The sequence below is a fragment of the Balaenoptera physalus genome (genome assembly GCF_965194825.1).
Source record: "Balaenoptera physalus genome assembly, chromosome: 2".
NCBI classification, from domain to species: Eukaryota; Metazoa; Chordata; class Mammalia; order Artiodactyla; family Balaenopteridae; genus Balaenoptera; species Balaenoptera physalus.
In genome coordinates, this window is record NC_138883.1 from 85,421,094 (window position 1) to 85,444,854 (window position 23,761).

At 54.8% G+C, this 23,761-nt stretch overlaps 1 protein-coding gene across 3 annotated transcripts in view; it reads left to right on the plus strand.

Moving 5' to 3' along the window:
* The window catches only part of MAPKBP1 (mitogen-activated protein kinase binding protein 1), a 55,549-nt gene extending 31,794 nt beyond the window's left edge, over window positions 1-23,755 (plus strand). For 2 of the 3 annotated variants that reach the window (XM_082449429.1, XM_082449430.1), the window contains 29 exons: window positions 7,039-7,101; window positions 7,321-7,378; window positions 8,118-8,288; window positions 8,673-8,810; window positions 9,068-9,250; window positions 9,488-9,505; window positions 9,859-10,019; window positions 10,809-10,998; window positions 11,575-11,721; window positions 11,939-12,114; window positions 12,888-12,979; window positions 13,247-13,372; window positions 13,751-13,821; window positions 13,993-14,114; window positions 14,389-14,464; window positions 14,575-14,686; window positions 14,860-14,923; window positions 15,181-15,315; window positions 15,523-15,659; window positions 15,864-15,919; window positions 16,977-17,213; window positions 17,686-17,852; window positions 18,083-18,228; window positions 18,350-18,547; window positions 18,705-18,789; window positions 19,086-19,369; window positions 19,592-20,188; window positions 20,628-20,713; window positions 21,335-23,755. In XM_082449429.1, the coding sequence (XP_082305555.1) occupies window positions 7,039-7,101; window positions 7,321-7,378; window positions 8,118-8,288; window positions 8,673-8,810; window positions 9,068-9,250; window positions 9,488-9,505; window positions 9,859-10,019; window positions 10,809-10,998; window positions 11,575-11,721; window positions 11,939-12,114; window positions 12,888-12,979; window positions 13,247-13,372; window positions 13,751-13,821; window positions 13,993-14,114; window positions 14,389-14,464; window positions 14,575-14,686; window positions 14,860-14,923; window positions 15,181-15,315; window positions 15,523-15,659; window positions 15,864-15,919; window positions 16,977-17,213; window positions 17,686-17,852; window positions 18,083-18,228; window positions 18,350-18,547; window positions 18,705-18,789; window positions 19,086-19,369; window positions 19,592-20,188; window positions 20,628-20,713; window positions 21,335-21,562 (4,324 nt within the window). In that variant the 3' untranslated portion in view covers window positions 21,563-23,755. The remainder of the gene's footprint in view (window positions 1-7,038; window positions 7,102-7,320; window positions 7,379-8,117; window positions 8,289-8,672; window positions 8,811-9,067; window positions 9,251-9,487; window positions 9,506-9,858; window positions 10,020-10,808; window positions 10,999-11,574; window positions 11,722-11,938; window positions 12,115-12,887; window positions 12,980-13,246; window positions 13,373-13,750; window positions 13,822-13,992; window positions 14,115-14,388; window positions 14,465-14,574; window positions 14,687-14,859; window positions 14,924-15,180; window positions 15,316-15,522; window positions 15,660-15,863; window positions 15,920-16,976; window positions 17,214-17,685; window positions 17,853-18,082; window positions 18,229-18,349; window positions 18,548-18,704; window positions 18,790-19,085; window positions 19,370-19,591; window positions 20,189-20,627; window positions 20,714-21,334) is intronic. The other variant, XM_082449431.1, reaches the window with a different exon arrangement.
* Window positions 23,756-23,761: the final 6 nt, after the last annotated feature.

The window sequence follows — 23,761 nt, forward strand, 5'->3', positions numbered from 1 at the left end:
AGTAAGTGAATACCTGGGAGCGGGGTGGGGTGGGGCTACTTTAAGACTGGCTGGTCAGGGCTCAGTGGGAGGTAACATTTGAGCTGGTGTCTGAGTGACAAAGAGGAATCTATGTGTGAAGATCTGCGCTTCCAGGTGGAGGAGACCTCAACTACAAAGGTCCCAAAGAAAGGAGGAATCAATTCACTTGTTTGAGTAGCTAAACAGCAGCCACGGTGGCTAGACCATAGTGAGTGAGAGGAAGGGGGCTCAGACACTGCTTTTGGACCTGGCTTGTGAGTCTTGCAGCTCACAGACATCCACCTCTTGTCCCAGAAGGGAATATGTTCAGAGTCCTCTGGACAGAGAGAGGTGTACTGGTAGCTCTACACCAGTGACCACGTTATTCACTGGGTTATTACTGCCAAGTCTTTTCTCATGCCTTTGACGGGGGGGGGAGGGGTGTGTGTGTCTCATAGAGCATCCCAGAAACAGAGGTGCCAGTGGGTCTCATGGGCTGGCCTAAGAGGGTTACTTATTTGGAAGGCATTGGGTTCCACGTGGGTCCTGAAGAGGACCACAACCAAGGATGCCCTAGGAAACGTCCTAGACTCATTATCTCTTAGAATAACTAAAGCTGTAAGATTCCCCCTTTGGGAGTGCATCTGGAGGGACAGTTGGTAACTCCACACCTGGAGGAGGACCCTAATGAGTCACTAGTATCCTGCAGGTCCCATCTGGGATACCGTAGTTGGGGTTCCTGTTGCAACTGCTGAACCCCTCGGTAGCCCTTTCCTTGTTATTGGTGCCCCAGAGAACCCTTCAAGAAGATGGCTGGGAGCACCCTGGCTGGTTACTTTGCATATTATTTTTTTCAGTTCTCACAACAATTCTGAGGCATAGATACTATTATTCCTGCTTTATAGATGAGGAAACTGAGGTTCAGAGAAGTTAAGGAATACGCCCAAGATCACACAGGACGTTAGCAGACAGGTCTGCCTGACCCCAGTTTTCTTATTCTTTCTATCATCACAGTGTCCTCGAGCATCAGTGAGTCCTAGAAGTCTAAGGTTGGACAGAACTGTGGACCTGCCGTGGGGCCTGCTACTCAGGAGGTTCCTTGGGAGTTAGGGCTTTGAGATCTGGTAGCTAATGACTTAAAGATTTATTCACAAATATGTATTGAGTGCCAATTTTCTAGGCCTTTGGGATGTAACAGTAAACAAAATAAACAAACACTACTGTCACAGAGCTGGCAGTCTTAGTGATGAATATAGATCTTCTCCCCTCCCCCAAAGTAAATTATATGGAATATTATAGATTGATGTGTGCTTTGGAGAAAGTATAAGCAAGAAGCAGTGAAAGGGGATAGAGAATGTGGGGGTGTGGGGTTATAATGTTAAGTAGGCATACAGGGTGATGTATGAGCAAGGCTTGAAGGACCTTTGGTGTGCCTCTGTGAGTCACCTTCTGATTTTTCTTGGTCTGAAAGAGGAAATTCTAAGGTGCAGGGTCCCTGCTCAGACCTTCTGTGTCCTGCTCCCTGTGTGTGTTTCTGCATTCTTTGCTCATCCCAGGGTTCATTTGCTTCTGCCTTCTGGAGGATGGAGAGTCATAGGAGGTGGATCCTGTGGGAATGTTGGGCTCTTGGTGATGAAAGCAGGCCTGGACCTGTCCAGGGACGGGGGCTGTCGAGGGCTTGGCCCTTCCTGGTTCAGAGAAGTTCCTGGGCAGTGGGCCCAGCACCTGGTACGGGTGCTCTACCACATGACTCCGGGGCTGAGGCCCCGAGAGACTGAGGCCTCACTGCTTCCCTATGAGAGTGAGCAGACTCCCTGTACCTGTACCCTGGGGTTCTGAATTACGGGACTCAGCCGGTTGGGCCTGCCCAGCCCTGTCATGTGGAGGATTGCAGCCAGTACTGCTGCAAGGGCACGTGCCAGTGAGTGCCTGCTGTGCTGGCCAGGGTCAAGGGATGTGGAGACCAAGGGCCAAAGATTGACGCAAACTGCACCCCACCCTTCCCTCCCTAGCAGACTGAGAAACTTGCTCAAAGGTCAGAGAAGACTGACGAGGCTCCCACATCAGTGTTTTTGTGGTCTCTTCTCTTGGGAGGACCTCAGCAAGCTGGGCACAGGGGGACCTTGGAGGTCTTTGCCAAGTTCTGCCTTCACCATCTGCATTATTGTCCTCACAAGTGGAGCTGTGACCGAGGGTTGGTCTCTTTTTTCCTGTTTCTCTGTGTTGGAAGGTTTCCAAATTTGAATAATTAGAAGTAAAAATTTCAGCTTGGCCTACCTGTGTGTGTTTCCCTCCTCTGCTTAACTCTCCCATGCCACACATGAGAATTTCCAGGCTACACTGGGGGTGGGGGTTGGGAGGTGTTAGAGAAGGGAGAGGTTGCCTCAAAGCTAGTCATCCTCTGTCTGCATTGTCTTTTTACACACACCTGCTGCTCTCCCTCCTTCTTCCGCCATGGAGTCCAACCTAGGGGAGACAGGAAACAGAGGATGCTATGGCCCAGCAAGACTCAGAATTTATGTGCGGTGACTTGGGGAGTGTTCTCAGCCGCCCTTGAAAGGCCACCATGCTGCTTCGGGTTTAAAGGAACCCTCATCACCTACTTTTTCTGGATTTGGAATGTGGCTGTCGGAATCTGCATCAGTTCATTTCAAGTCAGATCAGCTCTGAGCTGAACCCCTCTGCTGTGGTTTATCTGGAGCTGATCCGAAAGCTAGGTAACCCAGCACCATTCAGACTGGAGGCCATCACCAGAGAGGATGAGCCTGCAGAGGGCCGCCTTAGCCGGGCGGCACAGATAGCAAGAAAACGTCAGCTCTCCGGAAAACTTGGTGGGCTTTGCGTGATGGTGGCAGGCCTGGGGGTTATCATTTTTCACACACTGAATAAAATATTAAAATCTAAATATCTAGATCTATGAACTTTGAACTATAACGACTATAATTTTCATGTGCCCTGTTATGATTTCCAAAGATTCTGTAGCCAGAATCCTTTTTCCCTCCAAGCGCCCCAGTCTTCTCTGCCTCTTCTCAGAGGCTCCTGCCCTGGTGCTCTGTGCGTTAGGTCAGTGTGCTTTCTGTGTTTGTCTCTCCTTTTCAGCTTCAGTTTTCTCTCCTTTCTCCCACTCACTCCACTCTGCTTTTCTCAGAGCACAGCTTCTGGAATCCTGACTCTGTTTTGCTTTAGCTGAGAGGCCTTGAATAAGACCTCTGAACTCGTTTCTCCACGCTGAAGTGAGGCTGATTGTACCAGCATCACAAGCTTGTCGTAAGGATTACCCAAGACCAGACCTCTAAGGTGCTTAGCAGAGTGCCTGCTACACAGAAAGTGCTGGATAAATGGTAACTCTTATTATTGGGCCCACTGTGTGAAGAGCAGTAGACCGGTTATGAAAGGAAGTGAAGGCCTTCGTGCTTAGAGTTCATTGAAACTCTCGCGTGGTGCTTTTGAACTTAGCCGGGAGGTGTCACTTCCATTCTCTTTCTGTGCTTCTGTGCTGCTGTCCTAGTCACTTGAGGTAGTTTCTCCCTCAGCATTTCCCCCATCCCTTCCTTGCTACCTTCCAAGCTTATCATCTCCTAAGTGGATGAAGATGTAGATAGTTTCTTTCCCCAGGCTTCACCCAGCTCTCCTTCCTTGGCTGCCTTCCCAGAACTTTAAAGGAAGCCTCCTTGAGAGTTTTTACCATTACTCAGACCCTAACAGGACTCACCTCCGTTCTTCTGAAGGAAAAACCTGACGCAGTCCCTGAGCACCTTGATCCCACTGCCAGGAGCCCCTTTTGGCTTCCTGTCCGTGCTCCAGGGGGAGTAATCGTAAGATTTGCCGTTTGTTTGGCTCCCACTGTGTGTCCAAAAAAAATTATTTGATCTTCACAGAAGTCCTGAGAGCTTGATCCTAGTGGCTCCTTTTTTTTTTCTTTTTTAACATCTTTATTGGAGTATAATTGCTTTACAATGGTGTGTTAGTTTCTGCTTTATAACAAAGTGAATCAGTTATACATATACATATATCCCCATATCCCCTCCCTCTTGCATTTCCCTCCCTCCCACCCTCCCTATCCCACCCCTCTAGGTGGTCACAAAGCACCGAGCTGATCTCCCTGTGCTATGCGGCTGCTTCCCACTAGCTATCTATTTTACATTTGGTAGTGTGTATATGTCCATGCCACTCTCTCACCCTGTCACATCTTACCCTTCCCCCCCCATATCCCCAAGTCCATTCTCTAGTAGGTCTGTGTCTTTATTCCCGTCTTGCCACTAGGTTCTTCATGACCTTTTTTCTTTTTCCTTAGATTCCATATATATGTGTTAGCATACTGTATTTGTTTTTCTCTTTCTGACTTACTTCACTTTGTATGACAGACTCTAACTCCGTCTTAGTGGCTCCTTTTTAACAGATAATGAAATAGGCTTGTGACTTACCCAGGGTCACAAAGCTGTACATGGCAGAACAAGGACTCAAACCCTGGTCTCTGACTCCAAAGCTCACAGTGTCCCCACTGTCCCACATTGCCTCTGAGGATTTGGAGATCCTCAGTGCCGCCTTCCATAGAAGACAGGTGGGGAATGCAGTAGGGAGGAGAGCTGGGCCTACGGATACCCCAGTAGACCAAGCTAGTGGACCAAGGGAGGCATTCATCCATTCAATAAACGGTTCTTGAACAACTGTGATGGGCCAGACTCTGCTAGGCACAGGAGACAAAACAGTGAGCAAAACCAGGCACAGTTCCTACCATCCTGGAAGACACAGTCTGGTGGAGGAGGCAGTCAACAATAAATATCCTACTGTATAGCACAGGGAACTATATTCAACGTCCTGTGATAAACCATAGTGGAAAAGAATATGAAAGAGAATGTATATATATGTATAATGAGTCATTTTACTGTACAGCAGAAATTAAACACAACACTGTAAATCAAGTACACTTCAATAAAATACATTTTAAAATAAAAAAATTGTAAAATTGCAGTTGTGATAAATGTCACAAAAGATTGATACAACTGTGTTGTGAGAGCATATACTGAGGCCATCTGACCTGAGATCTGAAAGAGGACTATGTGTTAACTAGTTGGAAAAGGGAGAGAAGAATGCTCTGGACAAGGGAAGGCGCTCTAGCAAAGGCCTGGAGTCAGAGGAGCACAGCAAGTTAAAGGGAGTGAAAGGATGTGGTTGGAGCATGGTGCAGGGTGAGGCTGGAGGGTGGGCAGGGGCCACACCACCCAGGGCCTTCGTGGTACTTGAGGAGTTGGGTCTTAGAAGCCCCCCAGGGATGTTCAGCAAGGGGTGACACAGATCAGAGTTGCGCGTGTTTGATGTAAAGAGGCCTGGACGCTGGAGGAGCTATGAGTCCTGGCTCTGCTCTTTATAGGAGCCTAGGTTTCCTCACCTCAAAATTTTGGAGGGTTGGACCAGGTGATCTTTAAAGTCACCTAGCACAGTGCGTTTAATTCCTTCCATCCTTCCTTCCGACTCTAAGGTTTTATGAATCTTACCTGTTTTGGAGGAAGTAGGCCCCCTGTATCCTGGACTGCCCCTCACAGAAGCTGGACAAGTGTGCTTGTGTGTGTGTGTTTTGGGGATGGGGGAGGGAGACTGATGGGGCACAGAGTTTCCAAAGCCATCTGATTTGGGTCATATCTTTAAAAACCCTCCTGACGTGGCATTCTAGAAGGGAAGTGGGAGACTGGAAGTTGGTATAAAGAGAGAAGGAGAAAGGAATGAGGAAAAGGAAACAAAGATTAGGAGATGGAGAGAGAAGAAGAAAGAAAACAGTGAGGAGGGATTTGGGGGAGGGGATTAGAGGAAAAGATGATGTGACTCGGGAATTCCAAGGCTGTCCGTCAGCCTGGCAGTTCTGGGCAGAGCTGGTGTCCCTCCGAGATCCCAGTGTCCCCAGTGATTACCTGTGGCGTTTGCATATGGAAGTGGTTTATTGAGCCTGAGATGCTGAGCCCTCACTAGCGGCTTGTACCTGCCTTCGTTTCAAGTTTCTGGCAAGCGGTGGGTTTCGGATGTGGGGTCCGCAGTGCCTTCCCACTAAACCAGGCTGAGTCTGGGGGACGTAGCCCTCTCGTCCTTCTCTCCCCATCCCCTTACCTGGTGTAGCAGGCTCCACGTTTGCGCCTGTCAACTAGTTACGGTTCTGATGAAGCGATGAGGCAGAAGGGCTGTGGGCGCAGGCATGCTGATAGCCGGGGAGCCTGAGGGAGGACGCTGCTGGCCATAGCTGCCCGCTTCTTGCCCCCAAGTCCTAGCACCTGGCCTCCGCTATGGAGCCGCCTCTGGAAAGGCAGTCTGAGCCTGATGCCATCCAGCCTCGCCTTCTGGCTGCAGAGGGTGCTCCCGGCCTTCTCCCATTGTCTTCCGACAGTCTGGAGGGTCCGGCTCAGGTTCCTCGGGGCCAGGGCTTCTCAGGGCTGGGCTTCCCCAGGCCCTCTCAGGCTCTCTCTGCCCCTCCCGCCAGTAGTACCGAGCCTCCGAGCGGTTCTGGTCCCCTGCCTCCCACCCGCTCCATCACCTGACGCGTAGAGGGTGTGTGTGTGGGCTGGGGGGGGGGGGTTGGCTTCTGCCAAGTACACAGGTGGGCACACACGTGAGAGGCCTCACTCCTTGGAGCTCAAATACTTGACACACGTGTGGCTCCACGTCACACTGGCTGTATGTATACCTGTGGCCTGCTTTGCCCAAAGCACGTGAGTTCTTCCCTCCCGCCCCCCTTCCTGGGCTGCGCAAGGATTGTGGGAAGGCCTGGGTCCCTGCTGCCTTTTGTGGCAGAGATGGCGCTGGTGCTTAGGGACCTGGTGGGGCTAGGCTTGCAGAAAGGCCTTTCACCCTCACGAGGCTGCAGAGATGGGCCCTTCTGGGTGGGAAAGGAAGTGGGAAGAGCAAATTGCCAGAAGAAAACAGTCAGTTGCCCTCAGTGGCAAGTGGAGCCCCCTTGAGCTGGCTCGCCCCAGCTCCCTGGCCTGGGGGCCTGGAGCTCCTGGGGGAGCTGTGGTTTGGTGCTGAAGTCAGTTGTCTCACTCATCTCCCCAGGTGTGTGGTCGTGCTCTTCAATCCCCGGAAACACAAACAGCACCACATCCTCAACAGTTCCAGGTAAATGGGTCTGGGCCCTCAGGGAGCATCTCCTGGGGTCTGTGAGAAGGGTCTGAGGTCTCTGTGGCTCTGGGGACTGGGACTGGGCCCCAGGGCCAGCTAGGGAAATGCCGCATGTGCCACTGGTGTCTGCTGGTCTTGCCTTTTGAGGGGACTGTGAGGGAGCCGGGCTTAGGCCGGGCTGCCAGTGCCCCTTTGAGCCTGCCTCATTTCTTGCAGGAAGACCATCACTGCCCTTGCCTTCTCTCCTGATGGCAAGTACTTGGTCACTGGAGAGGTGAGTGTGGAAAGGAGGCTGCAGTGCTCTGAAGACGGTGGTGGGTGGCCTGGCCTCAGCAGAGAGCTACAGTCCTGGGCCTGGTTAGGGCTGCTGCTGCTCTGGCTTCCTGAACGGATGCCAAATCCCGGTTTTGGCTGCACCTTAAAACAGTGGTTCTGAAGCCGTAGTGGGCATCAGAATCAGCTGGAGGGCTTGTTAAAGTGCACATTGCTGGGCCTGCTTCCAGAGTTTCTGGTTCTATAGGTTTGGGAGGGGGGAACCCCAAAATTTGCATTTCTAGCAAGTTCCCAGATCATGCTGATTCTGCTGGTTTGGGAAGCACACTTTGAAAACCACTGCCGTAAGATATTCCTTGTGCCTGGGGGCCCCCTGCTGGGCGCATGAGGGACACCTCTCCCTTCTCAGTCTCTTACGGGGAGGCATAGGCGTGGGTGGTGGTTCTCAACCCTGGCTGCCCATCAGGATCCCTCTAGGAGCTTTGAACAAACACAGAGGCGCAGATCCTCACCCAGAGATACTGAACCAAATCTGGGGGTGTTTTCTCTCTGATAATCGTTGTTGTCCTGAGATATTTATCATGTTTCCTCTACACCTTTGCCCTGTGTAGCACTCTGCTTTGGGCCAGGGGCTCATTAGAGAGACTGTGCCCAGTAGCTGGAGAGGTAGGCCCCACCCTGAAAGGCTAGGGGAGGCTGTGTGCCTCTGGCCCTCACTTCCAGTTCTTGCCTCCCTGCAGAGCGGGCACATGCCTGCCGTGCGGGTTTGGGACGTGGCCGAGCATAGCCAGGTGGCGGAGCTGCAGGAGCATAAGTATGGTGTGGCTTGTGTGGCCTTCTCCCCTAGTGCCAAGTACATTGTCTCTGTGGGCTACCAGCATGACATGATCGTCAACGTCTGGGCCTGGAAGGTGAGTGGGCCGGGTGGGCTGGCCTCGCAGCCTCATGGGGGTCCAAGGGCCAGTTGGGGACCTGAACGAACCCCTTCATTCCACCCTGCTGATCTCAGTTTTATTCTAGAAAATGACCTGAAGCAGAAAAGAGCAACTGTGTAGCCAAGCGTGTTGGTAGAAAGAGGCTAGCTTTGTGCCTCCGAGGACCTCCAGAGGCAATGAATCTCTTCAACGCCTCTGGAAAAGGATTCTCCTTCCTCCCCTCTTTTTCTGACCAGTAAATCCTGGAAAGAGACATTTTTTAAAGTACAAATCCTATCTAACCCTCCTTCATCCTCTGAGCCTCTTCCGTCTTAGCTCCGAGAGGCAGAACTGCGATTCTTCCTTTGGCTTTCCTTCCAGAAAAACATTGTGGTAGCCTCCAATAAGGTGTCCAGTCGGGTCACCGCCGTGTCCTTCTCTGAAGATTGTAGCTACTTCGTCACTGCTGGCAACCGGCACATCAAATTCTGGTACCTTGATGACAGTAAGACCTCAAAGGTGAGGTGCTCAGGCTGGAAGTAGCCCCCAGGGCCAGGGTCTACTCAGCCCACCCCAGGAGACTGCTCCCCTTGGGCCCCTCTGCTTTCTCAACAGCCATCCAGAAGTTCTGGATGAGCCAGATGCTGTCTGGGCCGAGGGGTAGTCTCAGAGGGCAAGGGAGCCTTGCTGCGCCTCCTTCCTCCCACTCCCCAGGGCCTGGTTTCCAGGGCGGCCCCCGGGGCGGATGGGTGGGCGACAGTGTTGCGTCTCCACAGGTGAATGCCACCGTGCCCCTGCTGGGCCGCTCCGGGCTGCTGGGGGAGCTGCGGAACAACCTGTTCACCGATGTGGCCTGTGGCCGAGGCAGGAAGGCAGACAGCACCTTCTGCATCACGTCCTCAGGGCTGCTGTGCGAGTTCAGTGATCGGAGGCTCTTGGATAAGTGGGTGGAGCTGAGAGTAAGTACCTCTGTCCCGGTGGGTGGGGTGGGTGGGGGCTGCCCGCGTCTCAGCTCAGGGGAGGACTGACGCCTGTGGCTCCGTGCATAGGCTGGGCCCTGCATGCAGGAGGGGACCCCAGGAGGAAGAGGCTTGAGGGAGCCAGAGCTTGGCCCAGTTCCAGCCCGAGCAGAGCTGTGTAACTGCCTCCTCTCTGCTCTTTCTGTCTTTCTTTCCCTGCTTTCCTCTTCTGCTCAGAACACAGACAGCTTCACAGTAAGTGGCGCTAGACTCTCCTCTCTTTCTCAAGCTGTTCCTTTCTCTTTGCTGGGCTTTTCCTATTTTGTCCTCTTTGCCGGGCTTTTCCTATTTTGTCCTCTTTGCCAAAACCTCTAGTGCCTTAGAAGGCTCCTGGACTCCCATCCCCCATCTGCACGTGGCTGTGAGCCCTCTGCCGCCTGCTGCTGGAGGGCGGGGCGTCTCTAGATAACAGCTGAGGGGCTCGGACCAGAGCAGCTGGGCTGCTTTCCCCTTGCCCCCTGCCTTGGCTGGTGTCTCCTCTTGGCAGGTGACTGTTGAGGAGGGGTTGAGCGGGTGGCCCATGCTGACGTGAGCCCCTCTGCCTGCAGACCACCGTGGCCCACTGCATCTCTGTGAGCCAGGACTACATCTTCTGTGGCTGCGCTGATGGCACCGTGCGCCTCTTCAACCCCTCTAACCTGCACTTCCTCAGCACCCTGCCCCGGCCCCATGCCCTGGGGACAGACATTGCCAGTGTCACAGAGGCCAGGTGAGCTGCGTGGGCCCCCTGCCTCCATTTCAGAGCCTTACTCCGCACCCAGCCTTCCTTGCCTGTGCTTCAGAGAATAAGATGAAGGGTGTATCGATACCCCCAAAGATTACAGGAACATCTCTGCACACACACAAATGTGGCTTTATTGGTACACGGCGCACTGTGGGGGACCATGGAGTGTCTCAGTATGTAGGCGTTAGGAGGGGCTTAGTGTCAGATTTGGGCTTGTGTTAGATGATTTTAGGATTGGATCCAGGGACTGAAGTTTTGCTCTGGTTGGGTGCTGTGAGGAAGTGCGGGCAGTTCTACAATTGGACATTTAATTTTATTTGAAAGGTGGAAGGAAAGGTATGGAGCTAAAGCTGTAATTGGTAAAGAAGTTTCAGTCAGTCCTGAAAGATGGAAAACGGTGATGTTTGGTCATTTTTGTGGTTTGTACAGTGATCTTGTTTTTATCTGTCTCAGACACCACTACAGAGTGGTCTTGTTTTTGTTTCACTCCGTCACGACTACAGAGTTACCTTGTCTCACGTTGGTGTTCTGTGACCTCGTTTGTGTTCATCAGGAGAGCACCATGGCCCAGTAGCTAGGGCTGGGTCAGCTCCTAGCTGAGAGCTGTCAGAGGCAGCTTTTTCCTCTCAAGCAGCTGCTTCCAAACCTGCAGGTCTGGAGAGGGCTCCCATGCTCTGCTCCTTCCTTTGTGGGTGGGCTTCTGTTTTCATTCCCCTCAATCCCTCATTTCGTCAGCTCCTCACTCACCAGTTTGCTCTGTCCTCTTCCCCACAGTCGCCTCTTCTCTGGAGTGGCGAATGCCAGGTATCCAGACACCATTGCCTTGACCTTTGATCCTACTAATCAGTGGCTGTCTTGTGTATACAACGACCACAGCATTTATGTTTGGGACGTGAGGGACCCCAAGAAGGTGGGCAAGGTGTACTCGGCTCTGTATCATTCCTCCTGCGTCTGGAGTGTGGAGGTAGGTGGGCTGACTCGAGACTGACCTGGTTTGCCGGGACACCATTGTGAGGACAGAAAGTGGGGATCCCCAGGGAGAACGTTATGTTCCCGCTGCCTCCTTGTTTCTCCAGCAACATCCCTGTGTGTCCACGTACCTTCAGATGGATCCTGAGGGTTGAGCTTGAATTTTAGTGCTTATATGTCTCAGGCTTCTTCCAATGTGTCCCCGTCCATCCTTAGCTTTGCCTTGTCCTGGGCTGGGTGATCTTGGATGAGTTACTGAACTTGACCGAGCCTCATTTCCTCAGTGGTGAAATGATGTACCCGATTCATCTAATTGTTTTAAGAATTAAGTGAAATAATGTGAGTGGGAAACATAGAAGAGTGTCTGGTACATGGTAGATGCTTAGTTAACGTGCTTTCCCGCAGTGATTTGAAGAGTATCTAATAGTTACGGCTTGCTTACCATGTGACAGACAGCGGGCTAAGCCTTGGCCAGCATCAGCTCCTTAATGTCATTCCCTTCCGTCTCCGTGGGCAGGCGAGGGACTGCTCCCTAATTGGAGCTCTGACTTTGTTCCCTCTGCCCCTTCAGGTCTATCCCGAAGTGAAGGACAGTAACCAGGCCTGCCTGCCCCCCAGTTCCTTTATCACCTGTTCCTCTGACAACACTATCCGCCTGTGGAACACAGAGAGCTCTGGGGTGCATGGCTCCACCCTGCACCGAAACATCCTCAGCAATGTGAGCCACGGGGCCCCCACTCCATGCCTAGTGCCCACGTTCCTTCGCCTTCACACCGCCTTCTCAGGAACTGGGTCCCCAGACCTTGATCTTCCAGCTCTTATTTGGCTGGCCCCTGCGAGCCAAGGCTTTTTTGGTCTTGTCCAGCATTCCTCTCCCCTTGCTTCTGTACTGGGTCAGGCCTGCCTTATCTACTTCTCCTGACCTGCTCCACTAGGACCTCATTAAGATCATCTATGTGGATGGGAACACTCAGGCCCTGCTGGACACTGAGCTGCCCGGGGGAGACAAAGCTGATGGGTCCCTGATGGATCCCCGAGTGGGCATTCGCTCTGTGTGTATCAGCCCCAACGGACAGCATCTCGCTTCAGGGGACCGTGTGGGCACACTCAGGTAATGCCAGGTCTGGAATGGGTACTGCCTGCCTCTTATGGTCTGGGCTGGGGGAGTTAGTCCCCAGGGATAGAGCTTTTGAAAAGTTTGGCTCTAAAAGATTGGGGAAAAGATATTCGTATACAAGGGAAGGATAATTATAGTGAAGAAGCCCAGCAGAAACCATCCTAATCAAGTAATCAGGCTTAACATCCTCATATCAACATCACAAAGCCCATAGTGGTGCACTAAGAAGGACATAGCATTTTTTCTGTGGTATTCTTGCCAAAAATGCAGAAAACTCAGTCCTGTCATGAGAAAACAACAGACCAACTCAAATTGAGGTACGTATGACAGAGCATCAGTACTCTTCCAAAGTATCAGGGTTATGAAAGGTAAGCAAAGACTGAAGAACTGTTACAGACAGGAGACTGAAGAGAAGTAACAACTCAATGCAGTTTGGGCTCTGGGTAGGATCCTGGATCCAGAAAAAGGATGTGGCAAAACTGGTGAAATTCAAATAAAGCCTTTAGTTCATAGTGTTGTACCAACGTAAATTTCCTGGTTCTGGCAACTGGACTGTTGTTATGTAAGGCGTTAACATTAGGGAAAGCTGGGTAAGGGAAATATGGAAACTCTCTGTACTCATTGCAACTTTTCTCTAACCTGAAAGTTCAAAAATAAAAATAAGCTTTCAAAAAGATCAGGGGAGAGGATGTAGCAGAGGAAGCAGAGTGAGTCTCTCCTCCTGCAGCCTGGCAGTGACCCCCTCCCTCCTCTCCTCATCTTTGCAGGGTGCACGAACTACAGTCCCTAAATGAGATGCTGAAGGTGGAGGCCCATGACTCAGAAATTCTATGCCTGGAGTACTCTAAGCCGGACACAGGTAAAGAGGATGCCTGGTACCCAGCCCAGAATGGCACAGGGCTCCTCCAATCCTGCTAGTGCCACTTAACATCTGTCCTGGCTGTTGGATGTGGGACTGAAAATCCTTTGACTCATTTGGTGTCATTGCAGGTTTAGAGGAGGGCAGCTCTGTCCCTTCTCTGTGGTTCTCTTGGCTTAGGGATATGGGGCTCAGTTCCTTTTTGCTGGACCCAGATAGGGGCTTGCTCTGGGCACTCGTGGGCTGATGGAGTTCTTCCAACCCCAGGTCTGAAGCTCCTCGCGTCAGCGAGCCGGGACCGGCTGATCCACGTGTTGGACGCTGGACGGGAGTACAGCCTACAGCAGACGCTGGACGAGCACTCATCCTCCATCACAGCTGTCAAGTTTGCAGGTAGGGGCAGGGCAACTGAGATACATTCTGCCACCTACGACCGACATCTCCCCTGCCCCCCCACTGCCACCTGCGTCCTGCCTCCATGGGAAGGGTATGCCCGTCACAGTGGCATGTGGGACAGCAGCTGGCCGGCCCGGGGCTGGATGGGAAGACAGGTGGAATATAGACTCTTAGTCCAGGGGACCCTGAGCAACCAGGTCAGCTGAGAATGGGGAGAAAGGAAGGCCTAGGTTTGGAGGGAAGCATCCTGATTTAATTGGTTGTCTCAGCCTTGTAGAGTAGCTCCATAGAGGGAACATGTGGAGGGAAGCGGAGGGAAGGCTGGCCTGCTTGTGGTGAGAGGAGTGGGAACAGCTAGGCCCCCTTCCTCCATAGCCAGCGATGGGCAAGTCCGCATGATAAGCTGTGGAGCAGACAAGAGCATCTACTTCCGCACTGCACAGAAGGTGAGGTTACTGGGTGTCCCTGAATGGGGCATTGGGTTTGTGGGTGGGGCGTGGGGTCGCTACGCTTCCCCTACCTGAGGTTGCGAGAGGTAAAGGGCGGCAAAAGCAAGGCTCTCTGGGTCTGGTGAGGCATTTGGGCATGGGGTCTGCCCTCATGCTCCACCCCCGCAGTCTGGAGATGGAGTACAGTTTACACGGACACACCACGTGGTACGGAAGACGACCCTCTACGACATGGATGTGGAGCCCAGCTGGAAGTACACAGCCATCGGCTGCCAGGATCGAAATATTCGGTGGGCATCCCTTTCTCAGACCATCTGACCACATTCCTTCATGCCCCAGGGGGTCAGCTCTAGGCAGCTCAGCCCTGTGTCTATCTTTTTGTCCAGGACTTTGTGCCCCCCCTTGAGCCTACAGAATGAGCACTTTGCCTCACCCAAGAGGTGGTAACCCCTTTGGTGTTGGGGAGTGGCTTCCAGAGAGAACAGAGCTGCGGGTGAATGCTGGCTTTGCCGCCACCCAAGTGACCGTGACCTCCTCCTCATGAATGAGTGTGTTTCTTCACAGGATCTTTAACATCAGCAGCGGGAAGCAGAAGAAGCTGTATAAAGGGTCGCAGGGTGAGGATGGCACTCTGATTAAGGTAAGGGCCCAGCAGGATGGGCGTTGGGCTGGAGAACGGGAGAACGGGGCGCTGGGCAGAGAGGCACTGGTGCTCCCTCTCCTCGTCCAGCTGTGTGTCCCACTCCTCAGGTGCAGACAGACCCCTCAGGGATCTACATTGCTACCAGCTGTTCCGACAAGAACCTTTCCATTTTTGACTTCTCCTCAGGCGAGTGTGTGGCTACCATGTTTGGCCACTCAGGTGAGTGTAGCCCTGATACTCTCCCCCTGGAACTTCCCTCTTTCTCCCTTTAGTTTCCTGCGTCCCAGCAGAGCTGTCTGTCCCTCCCCTCCAGCTAACCCCCTGTGTGTTGGGACAGACACTTGGCTGGGACTTCAGTGGGGCTCATAGGCCATACTCTTTGTTCTTCACAGAGATTGTCACTGGCATGAAATTTAGTAACGACTGCAAACATCTCATCTCCGTGTCAGGGGACAGGTGAGCAGAAGCCAGCTTCCCTGAGACACAGATTCTTCCTCTGTGCCACAAACACACCCTGTCCCTCCCCTCTCTTCAACTCAGTGATGTCTTGGGAAGTAGGGCTGAACAGGGATATTTCTTGGCTGGGCCTGACCTGGCACTGGAGGGTGGCTCTGGTCTCCTTGCCAGCCTGTGGAGAAAGGGGTGCTAGAGGTGTTGCCACCCACAGAGACCTACCTACTCCTCCCTCACCCAACTCTGTGGCTCTACCCCAGCTGCATATTTGTGTGGCGCCTGAGCTCTGAGATGACCATCAGCATGAGGCAGCGTCTGGCCGAGCTGCGCCAGCATCAGCGCGGGGGCAAGCAGCAAGGACCATCCTCTCCCCAAAGGGCTGCTGGACCCAACCGGTGAGAACAGAGTGTGGGGTATGGACAAGCGGTGGGTGGGCATCCAGACTGCTCGCTGTGATGGCACGGCTCCTCCTCCTTGCTCTGGACCTGCCATTCAGAAACTCTGTATCTCCCAACACTTGTTCCTCACACGAAGACCCAAGACGTTGGCCTCTTCCCCTATTGAGTCTCCCCTCCCCCTGACCTTCATTGTCTTGGACTCAGGCACGAGGCCCCATCGATGCTATCTCCTGGACTAGCTCTCTCATCAGACAGTGACAAGGAGGGAGAAGACGAGGGCACTGAAGAAGAAGAACTTCCAGCTCTGCCCATCCTTGCCAAGGGTACCAAGAAAGAGCCAGGTCTGTGGAAGTCTGATGTGGGCCAGACACGCACCAGTTGGTGCAGTGGCTAGATGCGCCCTTTCGGGGGCTGCGGGGGTGAGAGCAGTGTGAGCTGAGGGAACTGGAGCATTGTCGTAGCCTCGCAGGGTGTGGGCTGCTGTGGGACCAGCGCTGCACGGTGGGTGGGCGCGAAACCCTCTCTGACTGCCGGTCTCTGTCTAGCCTCGGTGCCCAGCACGGCCCTGCCCCGAAGCCTGTCCCACTGGGAGATGAGTCGGGTGAGTCACCGTCGTTAAAATGTCCTTCCAAGGTTACAAGAAGTGAAGGACGGTGAAAGCAGGGCTCTCTGCACCTGGGGAGGCATTTGGGCATGGGGTCTGCCCACGTCTGCACCCCTTGTGTCCAAGGAAGGGGAGCTCGAGCCCCTGGGCTGGTTCCAGGTGAGGGGTGACGAAGTCCAGGTATTTCCTCCCTGCGGCCTGCAAGGATTAGTCACCACTAGGGGAAATACTCCGCTTGTTCAGCCTCCTGGGGGCCTGGGAGTAAACAAAGAACATGTTGAGGTGGGGAGTAGAAAAGGGGTCTAAGCTGAATGGTTACAAGGAAATTTCAAGAAAGTCAAAGGGCCAAAGAACTGAAATCTGGAGAAACTGTAGTTCTAAAGACCCAGGTGAAGAGCTAAGCTCAGAACTTCCGGAAGAGTTAGAGGGAAAAGGCCTTAAGAGGACCGGTAGCTGAGCGGCAACTTCAGGGTGGCTGGGAGGAGGATGAAGGCTTGCAGAGGCTGCCCAGCCTTCCCTTGTCCCACGTCAGGGTTTCAAGCTCCAGCACCTTTCATTGTCAGCAGCAGTTTCATGGGATGATGGTGGTGTGGTGTCTGGTGCCTTCTGACCAGGCCATGTGTCTCAAGCCGGGGCCACTGGTTTGTCCTTGGTGCTGTGAATGGACTTGGGCTGTCCTCAGAGTGGGGGCCTTTTAGAGACTGCCAGCTCTGAGGTGTCCATGACACCAGTGAAGACGAAGACCAGAAGGTCCTCTAGGACAGGACACAGAGTGAAGCTGAGAGCCTGAACTCTGGAGCCAGACTACCTGAGCTGTAACCTGCAGGCAGACTGTCTGTGGGACTTGGACAAGTTACTTAAGGCCTCTGTGCTTCAGTTTTCCCATCTGTACATGTGAGGCGAATGGTAGTACCTCCTTCATAAGGTGGTTGTGAGGATTAAATGAACTAATACGTGTAAAGTGCCTGGCACACAGTAGGTGACGTGAGAGTGTTTGCTAAGACTGTTGTGTGATTGTTACTGTTACTTCTCTCCCACCCCCTCCCCACACCAGGCACAGGAGACAGAGGAATTCCTGGATCCAGCTCCTGCAGCCAACCAAGGACCCAGAAGAAGGGGGCGCTGGGCTCAGCCAGGCGTGGAGCTGAGTGTCCGCTCCATGCTGGACCTGCGGCAGCTGGAGACGCTGGCCCCAAGTCCTCGGGGCCCTAGCCAGGACTCTCTGGCTGTGAGCGCTTCAGGTCCTGGGAAGCATGGTCAGCAGACCCCTGAGACCTCACATGCTAGCCAGGTGAGCCCGCTTTCTCCCAGCGAACTAGAGATCTCCAAGCAGCTTTAGCCAGCCTTGTGCCAACAGCTGGGGCCTGAGCATTGGTCCAGCTCTGCTTGCTCTGCCTCTGTGGGACATGGGTAACCTGAGCTGCAAAGTCAGGTGGGGCTGGCTAGGCTGTGCGGTATGGTGCTTGGGGTGCAGAAGCAAAGGGTAGCCTTTGTCCTGGGCTGGGTTCCTTGGAGGGCTCATGATATGAAGTGGTGGCTGGAGGTTGGCAGCCCAGAGTGCTAATGTAGTTCTTCCAGAAGCTCAAGAACACTAGTTGGAACCCAGCCTGGCTTTTTGGTGTCTGTCCTCAGAGTCGGAGCTTCCCCCAGAATTGGTGCCCACTGGATCCTTGCCCCCCTCCACCTCCTCTCCCAGACCCTCACTCACGTCAGCAACCCCAGTGATGTTTCCAGAATGTGTGTTTCCCTTTGTGTGTTTCCAGAATGAAAAGCGCCCCCGGCCTCAGGCTTCCCAACCCTGTTCCTGCCCCCACATTATCCGATTGTTGTCCCAAGATGAAGGGGTCTTTGCCCAAGAACTGGAGCCTGCACCCATCGAAGACGGTATTGTCTACCCAGAGCCGAGTGACAGCCCCACCCTGGATACCAGGCAAGGGTCCTGCAGACTTCTGGGGCCATGCACCACCCGCCTTGTCTTCCCTTCCCTCCGAGGGTTCTGTATTTGGGTGGGGGGCTGGCCCCAGGCACTCAGGGCTTGCCCACCACTGCCTCATCCCCAGTCCTGCTCACGGGTCGGGCAGAAGGAAGGCAGGAGTCCAGTGGGGCTGCTGCTTACCATTGCTCACTGCCTCCTCTTTCCCCTCTTGGCCTTTCTGGCAGTGAGTTCCAGGTGCAGGCACCAGCCCGAGGGACCCTGGGAAGAGTGTACGCCGGCAGCAGGGGCTCAGAGAAGCACAGCCCTGACAGTGCCTGCTCCGTGGACTTCAGCAGCAGTCGCCTTTCCAGCCCTGAGCATCCCAATGAAGGTGAGGCTGCAGCCCTGAGGGAGGGCCGGGACCACGCGGCTCAGTGGACTGAGGTGGGAGTGGAGGCTCTGGTGACAGAGGGGTGCAGCGTGATGCTTCTCTCCCCCTCCCCCACATCCAGACTCCGAGAGCACGGAGCCCCTGAGTGTGGATGGCATTTCCTCAGACCTTGAAGAGCCAGTCGAGGGTGATGAGGAAGAGGAGGAAGAGGAGGGAGGCACTGGCCCCTACGGGGTGCAGGAAGGCAGCCCCCATACCCCGGACCAGGAGCAGTTTCTAAAACAGCACTTTGAGACTCTGGCCAATGGGGCTGCTCCAGGTGTGGTCACATTGGTCACCGCAATCTACCCTTCTTTCCTCCTTGCCCCGCTGAGAGGGAGGGTCCAAGGGCAGGCCATGCCCGGGGGCTGCCTTCTAGGGGAGGCAGAGTCTGGGCAAGAGCTTGCTTCAGTCCCTGATTTCTGTCACCCTGGCAGGGGGCCCAGTCCGGGTACCAGAGCGGACAGAGTCTCGGAGCATCTCCTCACGATTCCTGTTGCAAGTGCAGAGCCCCGCACTCAGGTACTGTCCACAGCAGCTCACTTTCCTACAAGGAGCTCCCGCTCTCCTAACCTCGCAGTGCTCCCAGTAGGGTCAGCCCTGCGCCTGGGGCAGCCTGCAGCCCTCTTCTCTCCAAGGCTCTGTCTTCCATGCCCAGCGGCATTGTGCACTCCCCAAGTTTTGGGACAGCTGTCCTGGCTGGCTTTGTGCCCGCTCTTCTCTCCTAGTGCCTCTCTAGTGCTGTGCGAGCTTCTCCCCGTCTTGGGAGGGAGGAGCCCTGAGCCTCCTCTGGGGCTTCTTCCACATTTCCTCCCTAGGGAACCATCCCCATCTTCCTCAAGCCTGGCAATGACATCGAGGCCAGCCCTGGTGCCGCAGGCTTCTGGCGAGCAGCTGAGAGGCAATGGTGCCAATCCTCCAGGAGCACCCCCGGAGGCGGGGCCTTCCCTTGGGAACCCTGGCCCCCAGCAGGCAGCCCCTGTGCTGTTGCCACGACGCCGTCTCAACCCGGACAGTAGCTGGGCCCCCAAGAGAGTGGCCACAGCCAGCGCCTCAGGTGGACTCCAGAAAGCCCAGTCGGTGCAGAGTCTGGTGCCACAGGGTGAGGAGCCTGGGGGGCTCAGCTCTAGGGGTGGGGAGTGTGGAGCCCATGGGCGTGCTAGAGGAAGGTGGCCTCACGTGGCCCTGATGTGTCACTGTGCTTGCCGGTGGGAGCCCCTTAGTGGGTATGTGCAGGGCACAGCAGCTCCTAGAGAGCTGAGCCTTAGCACCCGGGACGCCTTCCTCACCGCCTGACCTGTGTATGTCTCTGTCTCCCCTGCAGATGAGGCCCCTCCACCAGGCCCGTTGCTCTTACAGGAGATGGAGGCCCAGGGGCGCCTGTGCTCCCTGCCCCAAGCTGACAGCCGTCTGTCTCAGCCCCACTCCTACCAGAACCCCACCACCAGTTCCATGGCCAAGATAGCCCGCAGCATCTCTGTTGGGGAGAACCTGGGCCTGGCTGCCGAACCTCAAGCTCCTGCCCCCATCCGAGTCTCGCCACTCAGCAAGCTGGCCCTGCCCAGCCGGGCTCACCTGGTCCTGGATATCCCAAAGCCACTGCCTGATCGTCCTACCCTGGCCACATTCTCACCTGCTACCAAGGGCCGGGCCCCTGGTGAGGCAGAACAGCCTGGCCCCTCAGCGGGCCTAGCAAAGGCTCACAGTACATCTGAGAGGCGGGCCTGCTTGGGGGAGGGTGCCACTCCCAAGCCTAGGACCGAGGGCCAGGCTCAGCCTGGGCCCAACAGTCCCCGTGCCCAGCAGCTGCCGGTCAGCAGCCTCCTCCGAGGCCCTGAGAACCTGCAGTCCCCAGCCCCTGAGAAGACTCCCAGCCCTGTGGAACGCACCAGGCCGGGGGCAGCCCGGAGCCGGGACTCAGGTGGGCGCAGTTCCCAGCTCTCATCTCCTGCCCCGTCCTTTCTCTCCCGTGTCTGTTGGCCAGTCTCTGGCTCTATCCCATTTCTGTGCGTCCAGCCTCTGGCGTACTTCGTCCTGTCTGCTCCTGTTTTGGTCCATTAAGTCACACCCCTGATGGTGAGACACTCCTGCCGACCTTCATGATCTCCCTATGACCCACTTGCCCCTTCAGTGCCTTCCGGCCCCTGGGACTGGGGCTGGAGCTGGCCCTTTCCTCTGGACCTTGTTTCCTGGGTGGTGTTGGGAGGGTGTCGGGAAGGAAGGAGGCAAGAGGAAGGGACTGAGGGCGTGCGATGCTGGGTGGGGTGGGGGTAGGCCTCTCTTCCTCTGAGTGACCCCTGGGTGGGGAGGCCTGAAGGGGCAGCTTTGCTGGGCCTTACTGAGCTGTCTGTCCCTCCCAGAACCAGCCGTGAGCCTGGAGCAGTGCGAACAGCTTGTGGCAGAGCTCCAGGGCAGTGTGCGCCAGGCCGTGCAGCTCTATCACTTGGTACGTGTTGGGTACCCCCCCGCGGCGGGAAGACAGAGCAGGTCAGGAGTGCTAGCTGAGTATCCGGAACATAATGATAAGGCTCTTCCACCGATGGGTGGGTGGAGCAATTAAGAACATTCTGAGTAGGTGAGTGGGTTAGAAGCCAGGCCAGGCCTCATGAACTGAGCATGTATCGGTCATTTCTGGCTAACAGCTGGAGACATCCTCAGACAGGAGGGTGGGGTGTAGAGAGCCCACATGTCCTAGTTTGCTTAGGACCATGCAGCTTATGCCTGTTGTCCAAGTATAATTATTAATAGTATCCCCTTCCATATTCAAAACTGACTTGGCCACCCTAAACATAGGGGACAGTCCAGCAGGGGCCAAGATTTGAAAGAGGAGTTGCTAACAAGATGTAGATGGTGCCAGATCTGACAATCACCCCCAGGGTCTGCCTCTGTCCCCTAGCCTCTGGTCATACTTGCTGGTCTTGGAGTGTGGAACTCCCAGCCACACCTAGCAGGGCATGCAGTCCCTTCTTTGGGGCAGGCTGGACGCCGGCAGGGCCCCTCCCTTTTCTACATCCATTGACAGTCCCCTCCACTGTTCCTCCACCTCACTTCTGGGGTCCTGTTGCAGGTGGCCAGCTGCAAGACACCCTCAGCAGAACAAAGTCGCATCACCCAGCTCCTCAGAAACACCTTCTCCTCCGTGCGGCAGGAGCTAGAGGCCCTGGCCGGGGCTGTGTTGTCCAGCCCAGGCGGGAGCCCTGGGGCTGCGGGCGCCGAGCAGACACAGGCCCTGCTGGAGCAATACTCAGAGCTGCTGCTTCGAGCCGTGGAGCGGCGCATGGAACGCAGACTCTGAGTTCCAGAAGCCTGTCCCAAGTGAATGCTCCCCCGATTCCAAACTGCAGCCCCTCCTCCACTCACCAAAACCTGTGGGGTTGCTTGGAGTGGATAGCAGGGATCAGTGCTCAGAGGGGAAGCAGCTTTCCCAGCTGTTCCTCACGGGGTCCCTGTATTTATTAATTTATTTCCCTGACTGTTGCCTCACTTTCTTGGAACTCCTGCCTCCACAGCCCCTCCAGTGGCTCACGCAGGAGTAGGTCTTGGGCCTTTGTCATCTTGGTGCTGTGAGGAGTAGGAGGGCAGCCTGCCCCATCTGGGGGAAATCGGGAAAGGCTGGCCCTCTCTTCTTAGAAGCCATTTGAAATTACTGCAGGGATCAGCTCCCTGGGGTGGAGCACACACAGGGTATTCAGTGGGGTAGAGGTGAGAGGTGATCTGGTATCCATGCCCTTTAGCCAACAACGGAGGCTCACCTCTACCTCCACTTCCCCCCCTCCCCTTACCAGCTGCACTCCCCTGGCTGCCAGAGCAGGGGTTGTTTTCCCCACTTGCTGGCAGTTCAGAAAGGCAGAGCCCTCTGGCCCTCTGGAGCACTCCCAGCCATCAGGAGGCTTGAGTTGATATCAAGGCCCGAGCTGCCACATTCCACTCCCGTGCCCCCTCCAAGAGGGCCCTAGCATTGTCTCTTCCTGTGCCCCCTCTCTCCTGGCCGGAACTGTGGAGCCAGCTGTGGGACATTGCTGCAGGACAGTAAAGCCCTCTGCTGGGCAAACATGAAGCCCTGGCCTCCTTCCCTCAGCCCCTTGGCCTTCCCTGTCCTCCAGCCCTGGTCCCCAGTAGGCTCCTGGAGCCGAGGCCACCTTCTCCCTGCATCCTGAGTGATGCTCAGTCAGAAGCCTGTGTTGGAACTTCCCTCATAGTTTACAGGGCGCTGGCCCACCTTCTAAGGACCTTGGCCACAGGTGAAATCTAAACACACACACACACACCGACACACACACACACACCCACAAGTTGAGTGTTCATTGCTAGAGCACTTGCCTGGCTGATGTGTACCTGGTTTACCTCTCACGTCCCGCCCTAGCTTCACCAACTTGGCTCTTATCAAAGAACGTGAAAAGGGAACACACTAAGCCTGAAATCTGGATTCCTAGTGTCTACAGCCTAGCTGATGTGAGATGGCCCAGAGTATCTGGTTTGGGTAGAAGGAGCCTCCTCAAAGGCAGTGCTGGGCACCCAGGGGTACTAGGTACTGGAGGTTGAAGAGAGGGAGGTGCATGGGACTGCAGCAGGGGCTAAGAGACACACTGGAAAGGTGGTAGGTGGGACAGGTAAGTGGCAGAGGTCAGGGGATAGATTAGAATTAGAAGGGCAGTTTTAGGGGTGAGGGGAAGGAGCTAGGGCACAGTGGGCAAGTAGAGTAGGACCAGGTAGTGAAGCACTTGTTGAAGAGTTGAGGTGAAGAACATGTGTCTCTAGGCCCTACTGCTTCCTCTGCCTCAGGTAAGTCAGGGCACCACAGCTCCAGGCCACAAAAGTCCATTTCCCCATGGGCTCCGCTGGCTCTATAGGCGGAGGCATAGCAAGAAATTAGATTCTGAGGGGTGCGCAGCTCTGTTTGCATCAGTGGCCTGAACAGGTGAAACCTATTTCACCCTCACTCTTTTCTACTACCACCACCTGCTTGGCCAACGTGCAAAGAAATCCTGGCCCAAGAACTCTCACAGCTGAGAGTGGAGTCTGGGAGGGCTGCAGCTGCCCTTGTCAGAGTTAGAAATCCACTCCCACCGTACCCCTAATCCGCACACCAGCCGCAGTCCACCGAAAATGGGGTTCAGGCCTGGCCCTCTGGGCTGGGTTCTTGGCCATCCTTAGCCAGTCTGTCCTTCACGAGGAAGGAGCTACACTGCTGCCAAGGTTTGTGAGAAGGTGGCCGCCCTTCCCCTACCCCCAGCCCAGCGTGGCGTGGCGGAGGGGGGGTCTCGTGGCCGGCGCCCGTCCCCTTCTGCATGTCTGAAGCCACCGGCGACTGCCGACCCCGTTCAGATCTGCCCTGACCCAGTTTTGAAAGCCCCTTATTTATAACTTTTATACTTTGTCCAGGCCATGGCGCTTCCCTCCTCCCCAGGTCTCACAGGGCAGAGGCTGTTTTTAACATGTCCGTTTGTACTGATGTATGAACTCGTCAATAAACACAATCATTTGCTAACCCTGG